The 14,226-nt window shown below is 48.2% G+C and overlaps 1 protein-coding gene across 1 annotated transcript; it reads right to left on the bottom strand.

Annotated features, from left to right (window-relative positions):
* Positions 1-4,772: 4,772 nt before the first annotated feature.
* depdc7a (DEP domain containing 7, paralog a) lies at positions 4,773-13,383 on the bottom strand. Its single transcript, XM_030378074.1, has 9 exons — positions 13,122-13,383; positions 10,356-10,821; positions 9,343-9,473; positions 8,704-8,896; positions 7,341-7,561; positions 6,888-7,030; positions 6,647-6,772; positions 6,198-6,279; positions 4,773-6,081 (listed from the first exon to the last, which is right to left on the bottom strand). The coding sequence occupies exons 1-9, from the start codon at positions 13,135-13,137 to the stop codon at positions 5,867-5,869; spliced, it is 1,593 nt and encodes a 530-aa protein (XP_030233934.1). The 5' UTR covers positions 13,138-13,383; the 3' UTR covers positions 4,773-5,866.
* Between the last annotated feature and the right edge of the window lie 843 nt (positions 13,384-14,226).

The following is a 14,226-nucleotide window of genomic DNA, read 5'->3' as shown; positions in this document are numbered from 1 at the left end:
CCGGCCAGACCACCGTCCCTGCGCAGTCCTGCCCTGCCACACTGCGCCCCATCCCGAGAGGCAGGCATCGGTTGTCACCAACTCCCGGCGTGCCGGGATTGCGCCCATGGGCACGCCTGCCTCCAGATACGCTCTCCTTCTCCATGGGGCCAGAGAGACAAGACACTGCAGGGTCACCTTGACCCTCCTCTGCCTGTGCCACTTGGCATCTAGGTGCAGGCTGTTCAGCCACATTTGGAGTGGGCGCAGGGACAGTAAACCCAGAGGCACCACAGCTGAAGCAGCTGCCAGCTTGCCCAGAAGCTGAAGAAAAAGAATAAAAAGCAGCCTCCTGCCGGCTCTGAAGAGAGGAAGGAGGCGGAGGATGTCGTTCACCCGTCGAGGTGAAAGGTAGGCCTTCATGGCGACCGAGTCCAGGACCAACCCCAGATAGGTAACCCGTTGGGAAGGGTCCAGGCAACTCTTTGTTTGATTCACCGTCAAGCCCAGCCGGGCGACGTGCGACAGCAGGCGGGCCGTGTCCTGGGCCACCTGGGACCTGGAGGGCGCACAGACCAGCCAGTCGTCCAGATACGGCAGGATCTTCATGCCCTGCGTCTGCAGGGGTGCGAGGGCTGCCGCCACAACCCTGGTGAAAACCCTCGGGGAGAGGGAAAGCCCGAAGGGAAGTACCCTGAATTGGTAATGCCTGCCCCGATAGGCAAACCTCAGGAACCGCCTGTGGTGTGCCGCAACCGGCACATGAAAATAGGCGTCCTTTAGGTCTATAGTCGTGAACCACTCCCCCCTGGCAACTACCCTCAGGGTGTCCGCCGAGGTGAGCATGTGAAATGGTAAAATTTTTAAAAACGTGTTCAGGCCCCTTAGGTCTAGAATGGGCCTGAATCCGCCGTCTTTCTTGGTGACCAGAAAGTACGCCGAGTAGAACCCCCCGGGTTGTAACTGAGGGTCCACTGGCTCGATCGCACCCTTGGCCAGGAGGGCGGATAGCTCCTGGGCCAGAGCTGCGGCCTTCGTCGGGTCGCGGACGACTGTCATCCTGACCCGGCCAAAGGCCTGGGGCCGGCGTCGGAACTGTAATTCGTACCCCCGGGTTAAGGTGGAAACCACCCAGGGGTCTATAGTACAGGCAGCCCAATAGCTGATCTGCTGCTGGGAAAAACAGCCGACGACCGGCCCCGTGGTCCTAGCGCCTGGCCCCCCGGCCTCTGTCGGCTCTGGAGGGGTACCGGTGAGGCTCCGCGGCCCGAGGCTGCCCGGGCGATGGGCGGGCGGGGGCGCGAAAGCTATCAGCGGGCTGCTGGGCGGACCGCCGAGACCTGCGTAGGCCCTCCTCTCTTGCTGGGTAAGAGCGTGGTGGCTGGTAGCGGCCCCGGGGGGCAGCCGGGGGGGCTCTAGGCCTGCCAGGAGCGGAGACACTCCTGTGAAGACCTGACAGCTGCAGGTTGGTTTGCCTAGCTTGGGCAGCTCGCTCCAGCGTCTCCAGGGCAGCTGACCCAAACAGCTCCCCCGGTACCACTGGCACGGCTCTAAGGGCCTTCCTGCACGCCTCCGTCAGGGGCGACTGAGCCAACCAAACCTGGCGGCGAGTCTGGACCAGGGTGGACATAACACGCCCCAATTCCCTGGACATGAGGGCAAAGGCCTGTAGGGACGCGTCGCTCAGGTCCTGTGTAGACGGCTCAACTGCAGCTTGTTGCAGCGAGGTCGAGAGCGCCAGCATTAGGTGGGAGAGGGAGTTGCCAATCCGCCCCATACGTGCTGCTGCGTCATAGGCCTTCGAAAGCAGGTCGTCTGTGACCCTGCACTGGGGCCGAGGACACCTGGCATCCGGCCGCAAGGCCTGATCGGGGGTTAGAATGAGGGAGGCAATGGCGGGCTCAACGGGTGGCATGCAACCCAAACCATACTGCGCTGGATCCCGCATGGCAGCCAAGGCCCGAGCACTGGAAGAAGGACGGGGGAGAGCCTTGGCGTCCTTCCAGCAGAGGTGTAGCTCCTTTAAATACTCCTCCGAAGGAGGGACAGAGAAAGGGGCTGTGGCAGGGCTGCGCCTGAAAAAGGCGCTAGGCTGGGCCAAGTCTGCCTGAGGAGCATCGAGCCCCAGGCGAGCCAGGGCCGTACGGATGACGGCCCCGATGGGGTTACCCTCTGTGCTGTGCCCAGAGCTCTGAGTAGAGGAGCGGGAGGCCTCCCCAAAAGCGTTTGAGGATTCCTCCCCCGTGACACCCTCACTGAAGAGGTTGGCTGATGCCGCCAGCGACAGGACATCGTCCGTCCCCGGCACATCCCCCAAGGAAGGGTCAGGCCGGATGTCAGCCACCGCGCCACCTGCCCCAGGTTGCAGGGTCAGGAGGAGTTCCTGTATCCTCTCCATATCGGACGACAAGCGATCCACCTTGGATGCTAGCTCGTCCCTAGCCCTTTTCCTGGGGGGGGGGCCTGCTCTACCCCGACGCCAAGAATGGCCGGGCTGAGCAGGAGGAAGTGGCGCCATTGATGGTAGGTCGACAGCTGCCGGATGTTCCACCGCTGCGAGCCTAGCCAGCCTGAGTGCCAAGGGCATGGAGCCGCAGTTCATACAGGCCCTCTCGGTAAGGCCCTCCCTCAAATGCTCGAAGCCGAGGCAAGAGGGGCAGCGATCATGGCCATCGTCAGGCTCAAGGAGGGCCACACAGGCGCCACACACATGAGCCATCAGCAGAACACTGGGAGAGGGAGCACTGCCTTCACCAGAGAGCTACTAATTCAAGAAGAGCCAAGAAAGTGTTACCGGGAGAGGACGCGAGAGCGCAGTCTTCACCAGCAAGTGACTGGAAAAATAATTACACACTCAAATATACAGCAGTGTTCTCGGGAGAGGACGCGAGAGCGCTGTCTTCACCGGTAAGTGACTGAAAAGAAACAAACAAGTGTTACAGGGAGAGGGCGCGAGAGCGCTGCCTTCACCGGTAAGTGACTAAAAAATAAACCCCAACAGTGTTACAGGGAGAGGGCGCGAGAGCGCTGCCTTCACCGGTAAGTGACCGAAAGAAATAAACAACAGTGTTACAGGGAGAGGACGCGAGAACGCTGCCTTCACCGGTAAGTGACTGACTGGAAAAACCTTTTACCAAATAAATTTGGTAACCCAGAACACAGCCGAGCTGTTTCTATAAGGGAGCTATCAGTAGCGAAATTAATCCCAGTAGTGAAAATAACCCCAGCAGTGTTGCCGGGAGAGGACGCGAGAGCGCTGCCTTCACCGGTAAGTGACTGAAACTAAACAAAACCTTGGAAGCTTCTACTTCAGCGCTGTACAGACCAACAGCCCCTGGAGGACGAGTTCACCCGTTGCTCCGACCCTTGGTCGCGAGGCTGCACACAGTCTGGAGCGCGATCCTTTTCAAAAAGCGAATACGCTATCCGCAAGCGGTACTACAACATTCGTCTTTGCGAGAAGATGAAAGGAACAGATCCTCTGTCGACACCGGGCTATATAGCCAATCCGGTGTCACGAGGGTCACATGTGACCTTGTTGGTATAGGTACTCGAACTGCGCATGCGCGAGACGGATAAATCCAGTGCTTAATGCACCGCCTCTGGCGGTCAGTAAGGATGAAATAGAACAGGTGTCCTACTACAACCCTTGTTAAGTCAATCTAATATGTTCATATTTTATTATGATTACACGGCAACAGTACAATTGGTAGAAACTGTTCAATGATTTAATTTTCTTATTCAATGAATTTGAAAAAAATTAAATAATCGAATACATTTGAAGTGCTCACGGGCCACATAAAATTAGGTAGCATTTGGCCCGCGAGCCGCGAATTTGAGTCCCCTGCTCTAAAACATAGTTTATTTCAGGCAGATGTATAACCTTCCAATCATGCTGGGTTCTAGATGTATTCTGACCTAGCCTCCACATAGTTCCTGTGTTAACCGATCTCAAAGGTGTTGTCTGTCTTTTGGTACCAAGTAAAGCCCTTGTTGTAGAGTGCATGATTGTGGAGTTATTTTTTGGCAAACACCGGAGCTAGGGATGGATGAAGAGGTAAGTATAGGAACTGGATGCTGAATCTGACCCAGCATAAGTCGGACATATGAATGTACTGTTAACTTTAATAATCTGATTTCAATCGATACCACTTCCAAGTTTTAAACAAATGCATTTTTAAATTCAAACAATTGGTTTCTGGGTTTTACACATGTATAATGCACAAAATCAATTATTATAAATATGAGCACTTTGGATCTGTGTGTGTGTGTGTGTGTGTGTGTGTGTGTGTGTGTGTGTGTGTGTGTGTGTGTGTGTGTGTGTGTGTGTGTGTGTGTGTGTGTGTGTGTGTGTGTGTGTGTGTGTGTGTGTGTGTGCGTGTGTGCGTGCCTGCATGCCAACCAGCTGTTGATATTCACAGGTGATCGGTACAATCACTGTTGAGCAACCCAACACATTGTTTGCCCTCCTATTGGTTCTTTTGTGATTTATACTTAGATTTTAGATTAAAGCATTCACTTGGTTACTATGTTGACATAACACTGTGTAACTGTGGATCCACAAAACAGATATGGGATAATGAACAACATTCTCAGATACTTTGTCGTCTTGAGGACAGTTCAGCGGCAACTGACAGCAATACCTTTAGAATGCCTATAACTCCTGACCTGTACTCACTTTAAATTTCTTTGAATAAAAGCATATCCTAGATACTTTTGTACATTGAACAAATGTTCGCTCAAAACTCCAGACAGTAAAGATGTGAAGTCAGGGAAATGGACCAATCGACATATTGTGTGAGTTATAGAAAATCTTGGTTTTATTCTGCTCACTTTGAACAATACATTTGTTTAATGGCTAGGCATTGGTTATGTTATTCCCAATTTGCAAAATAAATTAAATGCTGGAACAGGAATTTATGTAAACCAATATGAGAATGTTTGCCACAAATATCTTAACAGACATGAATGTGTTGTTAACGAGTGGAAAACAACAGGAGCAGAGAACTGGACCTTTAAATAATAGATTGAGAAATCTGGGCTTGCTCAAACATGGTTAAACCATATGTAACATACATAAACTATATGATAAGTTTTCTTTTATTCCTGATGCTATTGTTGTTGCACGGCCCTTCCTACATTTCTGACACAATTTCTGTTTTGTAACTATATGTTCGACATTCACTCACAAAGAATAGGCACACCTTCCATTTTATGCCTGTTAAAATTCCTTCATAAATTCCTTTTTCATGCAGTCAACTAAAGTCAAATCATGTGTGCCAAAATTGCCTCTACAACTAAACATTTTAAAAACTATTCTTAAATATATCCACTTCACATATGTTTGTTGAGTTTTCTCAGAAGGGTGGCTGGCGTCTCCCTTAGGGATAGGGTGAGAAGCTCAGCCATCCGTGAGGAACTCGGATTACAGCCGCTGCTCCTTTACTTAGAAAGGAGTCGGCTGAGGTGGTTCGGGCATCTGGTAAGGATGCCCACTGGGCGCCTTCCTTGGGAGGTGTTTCAGGCACGTCCAGTGGGGAGGAGACCTCGGGGAAGACCCAGGACTAGGTGGAGAGATTATATCTCAACACTGGCCTGGGAACGCCTCGGGATCCCCCCGTCAGAGCTGGTCAATGTGGCCCGGGAAAGGGAAGTCTGGGGCCCCCTGCTTGAGCTGCTCCCCCCACGACCCGACCCCGGATAAGCGGATGACGATGAGGATGATGAGGGCATATGGTTGTAAAAACGTTAAAAAAAAACAACTGATCTTTACATCCACTTCACATTAAACGTTTTGTTCTAGCACTTTCTTTCTTTTTTTCATCTATACATAATATACAAAAATCAATAAATAAATACCCCCCCCCCCCCCCCCGATGTGAGACGATCATAGGTCTGCAGTGGCCATCCTACTCCCAAAGTACTGGACGAAGATCTCGGGGTGGCCCTTGTAGAACTGTCCCAGCAGCCTCCTCTTCTCCTTGGCCGAGAGCTTGGTGTTCTCGTGGATGCTCTTCAGTAAGGAGCGCAGTTCATTGTGAGTTGTCTTCTGGGCGCTCTCTACAAAGTCCTTCCCTGTTACTCTTCTGCAATATGTGGGGCCTGAGAGAGAGATGAATCATTTGGATAAGCTATCAAGGGTTTTTTTCTTTTAACAATCTAATGTTATTGTATGACGGAATGTAAAAATGGATGGCACAAAAAAACAATCCACCAACCTGTAATGACGTCATCTGGATCTTTCCCTCTCACGATATTCAAAAGACGATCACTAACTAACCTGTGCAACGACACAGGGATCTGGTGGACAAAAGAACACAAAAGAGTTAACATATTGCTCTGATTCAAGGCCCATGTTCCACCACGATCAAACAAGCATTATTCCAATTCCTGTTTGTTCAGTTTGTCCTTACTTTAGAATTTACTTCAGCATCTATTTTTGTTTTCCTTAGCACTACTTTGTATTTTTATTGTTTTGTATTATATCCTGTGTCTTTCACTGCTGCTGTGCTTTAAAAAATGGATATCTCCCCCCCGGGGGATTAATAAAGTTGTATCTACCTATCTATCTATCTAATTCACTTCCCAGACGGATCAGTTTTTTTGATTACACTCTGGCTTTTACCAAACTCATTGATTGGTTCCATCCACATTAATAAGCACTTACCTTGAAGAGGTCACAGTGGTATTCCACCATGAACAGCACCATCAGATCCACTTTCCCTTTGGCCAGTCTTCTGCTGTAGATGATGGCCCCGGCGAAAGACCTCTTCACTGCCATTCTGTTCTCAACCTATTGTGGGCATACAAAAGGGTTAGCAAAGGGCCCATTTGAACAAAACACACACACGCACGCATGCATCACACAAATACAGCCGACCCTCGCTCTCATTGCGATAGGGGCTCACCTCTTTATGGAGCTTGACCTCCTCTGGTTTGGATGCGACGGCCATAAACCTCAGTAGCCTGCGTAGCTCCTCCCTGCTGCGTGAATCCTGCATCTTCAGGCACAGCTGCAGCGCTTCCACGGCCTGCTCCTTCTTTCCGTTTACTAAACGGACACACCCACGCACACATACACAGTTCACTAGAATGAATACATTGGCAATTAAAAGACAGCAATTAGATAGTCAAGAGATAAACTCAACACTTTATTTATATAGCACCCTTATTACGCACTTTTCACAAAAACATAACAATAATATGAAAAAAAAAACATGCATGTAAGTCAATGATTACTAGCTTAAAAACTAAGGCTATAGCTCTAGTCCAAGTTAAAAGACAGATGATGAAGACCGATATTTTGCATCCAAAGCGTCTACACGGGAAGCTGTGGACACTTTGGCTCCCTCCCTTCTTACCCAGGAGTTCCGAGATGCCGGAGTGGATGTCAAAGATGTGGTTGCTGAGCAGGGGCGGATGCTGCGACTGGCCGTAGTGTTTATCCAGCAGGCCGTAGAAGAGCCTCTTGCACTTGGGCTGGTCCTCGGAGCAGGCGGCCAGCCCTCTGCTGACCTCCACCACCAGGCTGTCGGGCAGGAACTCCAGACAGTCCATGGCCGCTCTCAGCCACTCGTCGGCCCTGCAGCGGGGAAGAGGAAGAGGTGATGAGTGACGCCAGACAGGGATAGAGGTTTTAGAAGTAACCTTCAGATGTAATGTGAATGCATCCATATTAGGGTTAGACAGCCAGGGACAGATGGTCAGGGAATGAAAGTTACAATTAAAACAGTTAGTGATAAACAGTTAGGGATAGACAGTAAGGAATGAACAGTTGCAAATAGACAAATAGACAGAAATAACATTTCCTTCATTAGTCTTAAAGGCCTTCATGATTCGCACAGGATGCCAATTCAACTTGATAAATTACAGGTGTTTTTATTATGTTTCTCTCAGAATGAACATTGTGCAAGCACTACCTATTGCTCATAATGCTCTACTCCAATTCATATCTATCCAGCCAGCCTGCCAACACCATAGGCCAGACACGTATCAAATCCCTTCCCATTGTGTGACCCTGTTTGGAGGTGGACAAATAGTAAGTCTGGTGGTCAGACGGTACACCCAGCTTGCATTTGGTTTTCTGCACGTATGTGTAATCATGCACACACTGCCTTTCTCTGTTATCTGTTTGTGTGCCCTGAACCTTTTCCTGGAAGGAAGGCGTGTCCTGTCGAGTCTTTTCTCTCATATTCTGTCACAAGGGCAAAACACCACTACTACATGCTATCCGCCACTAAACCCCTCTATTCTCCACAATGATTCTGACATTTCAACATTCCCGATTGTATTTCCATGTGAGAGCCATTCAGTTAACATTAAAGGAGCACTTTTCATCCTTCACATATTTTTCCGATCATTTCGGGTCATAGGGACAAATGCCGTTATCCGCGAAAACAAGTTGCAATGTAATCCTTTCTGGCATTGGCCCCGTCAATGTATGTCCTCTCAAGGTGCTTATGTTGCCATTGACAGATCCGGTTGTTATTATAAATGTCTGACCACACCTTGGAAAGGATCCCTAGAGAGAAGTACAACTTGTTTCGTTACCGCCAGAGTTTACCACTCAATACTGAACCAATTTAAACAATGGTTCTCTCGAAAGTACCTCCCACCCAAAATGATGGGGAAAAACGTTCCAAGTGGAGTAATCCCAAAGTCCCCCGGCGTCATGAACCATGAATGCCAGGGGACATGAACCATGAATGGAGGTGTGAGACTCACTGTGCTTCGCTGAAGGCCTTGAGGACCTCTCGGTCCAGGTAGCTGGAGGTGTACAGGAGGTCCGGGTCGCTGTCCATGCTGTGTAGGTTTGGGCGGGGGAGCTCCTTGCCCTCCAGAAGACTCTCCAGCAGGGGGAGCTCCACCAGCTGCAGCAGCCTGAACACGGACTGCTGGCGCCACACCTGCTCCACCACTGGGGGCCACAGAGACACGGGGCTTATGGACCATGTTGCCATGTGGTCAGCGGAGGAGCGCCCACAGCAGTTCAGCACGACCACAAACATGAACACTAGAGGGTCATGCCCTCACACACACTCGCTGATGCACACAAATATACTGTATATACACACATCACACTGCAAGCAGACTGTATACACCCTCAGACACACACACATAATACTACACATCCTCTCACACCTTCCATACACACCTTGCTCTCTGATTAACTTGAATAAACTATATATACGTTTATAAATACGTTTTCTAGGATGTATTATTGTACTATGTGCTATGTGCTTTTGTGTCCCAAAGAAAAGATTGATAGATTGGAAGAAAAGATTGATAATATATGATACTGGGAAACCGATAAAACCTTTGCAAATGTTAACTTTGTGTGATTGGTCGGGTAAGTAGACTTACGGTCCTGGGAGAGACCCAGATTGGTCATTTGAGGGGTGAGGGCGGAGTTCACGTTGAGGTTCCCCAGCATTTGCTCCAGAGATTTGTCTGTTTTGGTTGGGTGTGTGTTGTAGATGAGCGCCTGGTTCTGCCTAAAGAATCACATAATCACAGCAAGAATTGGAAACGATAAATAAACAAGGTACGAGATCTATCTGTAACAACATAATGCAGCACACTTGTGAGTTATCATAATGGCACCATTTTGGATGAATTCATTTCTCCATCCCCAACAATGTGGATGGAGACTTAAAGGAGACCATCAGTCTACAACCAAACAGGATTTCATATTATGGCAGACATGAAACTATATTTAGGTTCCCTTATTTCCCATTACCACATTTTGGCTGGGCTTCCTTGAAGGCTGAATGGTGACTAACACGTTTAATGTACCTGGAGATTGATAATTGCCACACATCTCTGGCCCTCACATCAATTACCCTCCCCTGATCTATCATCTCCCATACGGAGATCAGAGGTAACAGACAGGCCTGCTTCTCAGGACAGGGCAAGAGCAGAGAGTGAAGCTGAGGAACATCACAAGGTCCTCCACACGCACTCAACATCTTATATAACAGCCCTGCTTGGATCCGTGCTCTTGTACATTTTAATTTAATCACATAAAAAAAGGGAATGGATTTAGATGTTTAACGTTTGAGCCTCAAATTCCACAATGCGGATACTTTGAAATTCTTTCTCTGCTTCTGTACTAAACCAGCCTTTATCAATTGAAAATAAAGAAATCCCAATATTCTTTGTAAGGCAATGTTGCTATTGATGTCAGCATTCATCAAGCTCTAACTTGGTAATCGGAAGAATCAGACATGCATTAGCCTAAACTTTTAAGCCCTAAAGCCAAGCCTTTGTGGGATTTAGGTTCAACAATTCCATCCAAAAGTCATTAATGTGCTAGAAATGATCCAGAGGGGGGGGGGGGGGGGGGGGGGGGGGGGTGGTGTGGGGGGGGGGATTACCGGTCATCAGGCGTGCTGAAGCCGTCCTTGCTTTGGCCTGTCCCGGGCGAGGCGTCGTATCCCCCCTCCACGGAGCTGCTGGACAGGGCGGTGCTGCTGGTGAGCACCGCCTCACTGGACTCCGGGTAGAGGAAGCGGTACAAGCTGAAGCTGCTGTCCTCGAAGGTGGCCCGCCGCTTCTCCTTGCCGAACACCCGGGTGCCCACCGCCTCGAACACGCGCGAGTCCATGAGCGCCTGGCACAGCCGCACGGCCTTGAAGCGGGGCACGTCCTGGTCGCCGCAGTAGCGGTTCTGGATGACGTGCGCCAGCACCACGTCCACGGCCTCCGAGCCCAGGAAGCAGTCCTGGTAGGACTTGAGGTTGTGGCGGCGTCGCTTCACCTCCACCTGAGACTGCAGGTTGTTGATGATGCTGCTCCAGATGAAGGTCGCTCGGAACGGCTTTCCGGCAGCCATTGCCGGCACTGATGAAGAGGAGGAGGATGATGATGGTGGTGGTGATGAAGACGATGAGGATGATGATGATGGTGGTGAAGATAATGAGGTTGATGATGAGGATGATGAGGATGATGAAGATGATGAGACAAGTGTGTGAAGAAAGGAAGATGTTGAAGGAGGGAACATGCGTAGAGAAACAGAAACAAACAAACAATGAGCAACATTTCGCAGAATATCACTGAGTGAGCCGTAACGTTGAGGATTTGTTGACTACAGTGTAAGTCCTTTGGTTGAGCAAGGCCTTAACCCTTGTCATTATCGATTAACATTATCCAGGGTTAGGGGTTGGATTCCTACAAGGGCCACTTATGCAAAGAATATATGCACTCACAGTATTGTAAGACACTAAAAGCGAGCACACCAAATGTCTTATCTTATTTATGATTACTGTGACATTGAGTGAGCCGACTAACCTAACCCTCTTTCGAGGTCGTTAGGCTACAACTAATTGTAAACATTTATTTTACGCTCGTCCTTAACCCTTTCATACATCCCTGATCAGCTGAGAAAGAGTGTCCACCTGAATTGAGTTCCCCCGCAAAATGAAAAGGACGATCCACAAAACCTACACTTGAAGAGTATGTGTTAGGTAAAAAAAAAGCGAGAAAACCATCATAAATAGGAAGTGATTCCAGGAAACAAGGTGATATGATTCAAGGAAGGCCAATTGGCCATTTGGCAACAGTCTTCAGTTTTGTTTTGAAGGAATACAGCAGGAAAAACCCGCAGATGTGATAACCAGTCTACATTTAGCTGAATCCCCCAGACAGACCATCCCACAGACTGCCATCAACGCTGCTCTATGAAACAATTCATGTCATCATATTGTAGCAATCCTGATCCCAAAAGCAATATCTACAACTATTGTCTCTCCCACCATGCTGTGAAATACAGGCTGGGTATAACACGCAAACTCAGAGGAAAAACACATGGATAATTAATGCCCCCATATCAACATACGCACACACGTACACACGCACGCACACAAAGGTCCAGTTACACAAAGACCCATTCACCATCCCAGAAAACATTTGTCAAACACATCCCACCACCCAGCTTATTAAGATTCACAAGATCTAATCAGGATGGCATTGTAAAGTTAGAAGGTAGCCTATGGCATAGATAGATGAGGGTATACCTATCTAGATATACAGGTTAATAGGCCTATATATATATCGAGACATATTATGAAGACCTGCAATGAAAATGCCATTAAAGAAATACTTATTTTCTATTTAACAGAAAGGAACTGCGTTATCAGAACAAACCAGCTAACATTGGGCTTTTCTCACTGTCCCCTCTGTAAGACGAGTCTGGGGTCCGGGATCAAAAACAACTGTTTATCTGATCCATATTCAGGAACTATTGTTACACAATGCACATGTCGCAGGGGGGCTCTGTGCCTATAGCAGGCGCCTACTACACCCATGCTCTAGGTGGGACGGGGGTTCCTGGGAACCGGAATGTTCTGTCACTCTCTGTTTCCCGCGTGGACTGAGATTTGAGCCCTGTTTGCATAGTTCTTTCCAGTCGTCTCCCCCTCTTTAACTCCGTGCCGTGCATGTTTTTATCCCGGCGGACAGAGCAGATATTCAAGGGGGAATTTACTTACTACTTAGTCAAGGGCAACAGTCGATGTTTGCAAACACACGCACACACACACGCACACGCACACGCACACACACACACACACACACACACACACACACACACACACACACACACACACACACACACACAGAACATGCGTAAATAATCGCAGAGGGAGCAGCTCTTGACGCGTAGGCTAATGCCGTACCTAAGGTATTATTGTCTTAACAATACGATTTTAGATATGACAACACGCTGCAGTTAGTCTGCAGGGGTACATTTTAGGCGGCTGGGATGTAAAGTCACATACCAAAAAATGACAGTATTGTGTCTATCGTTTATAACCTTCACCATCAGCATTGGATTTCCCTTGATCAGAAACACGCGAGGCCGACTATAGGCCTACCACTCTGAACTAAAGTTTATTAAACTGTCGTATAGATTGCCATACGATGCTTTTTTTTATTTGTCGACTATTTGGATTGAATTATTTGTAATGATTTTAAGATAGCCCAATTGAATAGGTGTTACATTATTGCACTATTCTAATTGGGAGACTACAAAACAATAGGCTACTTAAAAACAGGAAGATAAAGGCTAAAGTAACTCTGGAAATAGGCGACTGTCTATTCATCTATAATGCCGCATACTTTTAACGAATTCAATGTCACATTACCTGGTGGTCGGTGCATTCCCGGTTCGATTCCCAGCCCCTTAACGTGGCCATTCAATTACTGCCCAGGGTCCTCATATCTCCACACTGTCCAGTCCTCTGAACCGTGACGCACACTCACTACAGCGTCGACACCGAAACCGTCTCCTCCCATCGCAATTCATTATTCATTCATACCAATAACGCCTCGAACATGCTCATTAATATGGTAATGAGGTCTGTCTTTTCTCGCCCCCTTCTCTCTCTCTCTCTCTCTCTCTCTCTCTCTCTCTCTCTCTCTCTCTCTCTCTCTCTCTCTCTCTCTCTCTCTCTCTCTCTCTGCCCCTCTCTCTCTCTCTCTCTCTCTCTCTCTCTCTCTCTCTCTCTCTCTCTCTCTCTCTCTCTCTCTCTCTCTCTCTCTCTCTCTCTCTCTCTCCCCCCTTACTTAACATGGGATACAAGTGCAGAATAATAACCTTCAAATTTACCAAGAGTGTACAAAGGTATTCCAGTTAAATCGTATTGACATTTGTCATTGAGCTGCAAAACTTTTTAAGCATGCAGCAGGCCCACATGCGCATCCCTTCATGCACTTCATTTGAATAAAACACTGAACAGAAAAAACATTGAATACCACCGGTCCTTTCAGTGACACACCTTTTACAGTAAATATCGACCGAAGGATGATAATAGCGATGACAGATGTTACAAAGGGCCCGACATTCCAAAGGATTTGTTTGAGTAAGTAAAAATAAATAACGTGAGAATAAAAAAGCGACAAAAGGGAAGTTGAACTAGAAGCAAGTTTAAAACACACACATACACAGCAAAGCATTTGCGGAGTGAAAATATGTCAGTGTTTTCTGTTGACAGACGTGTCTCAGAGGTATTTCCTGCTGTTTAAAAATAGTCAGAAATGACTGAAGTGAATGGGCAATGGATGTTGTGTTCCGAGTCCTATGGGTGTAATGTGACGAGGGAAGAGGGTAAGATGACACTCTAAACTCAAGGTGTTCCGTGTGTCAGTGTCACTGCCTCTCGCTGAACATGCTGAGAGCCAGAAATAAGGTCCAGGAAACAGAAACAGTGTCAGACAAACACACACACACACACACACACACACACACAC

This window comes from Gadus morhua, chromosome 14, assembly GCF_902167405.1.
Source record: "Gadus morhua chromosome 14, gadMor3.0, whole genome shotgun sequence".
Classification (NCBI taxonomy): domain Eukaryota; kingdom Metazoa; phylum Chordata; class Actinopteri; order Gadiformes; family Gadidae; genus Gadus; species Gadus morhua.
The sequence above is the reverse complement of the archived record's forward strand: the minus strand, read 5'-3'. Positions and strand labels throughout refer to the sequence as shown.

What these genes read in the sequence shown, in the direction of transcription:
- depdc7a (XM_030378074.1), bottom strand. An exon ending in TTCAGCACGCCTGATGACCG is followed by an intron (nt 9,474 to 10,355) that starts GTAATCCCCCCC and finishes GTGATTCTTTAG; the next exon opens with GCAGAACCAGGCGCTCATCT. An exon ending in TCTGGGTCTCTCCCAGGACC is followed by an intron (nt 8,897 to 9,342) that starts GTAAGTCTACTT and finishes TGTGGCCCCCAG; the next exon opens with TGGTGGAGCAGGTGTGGCGC.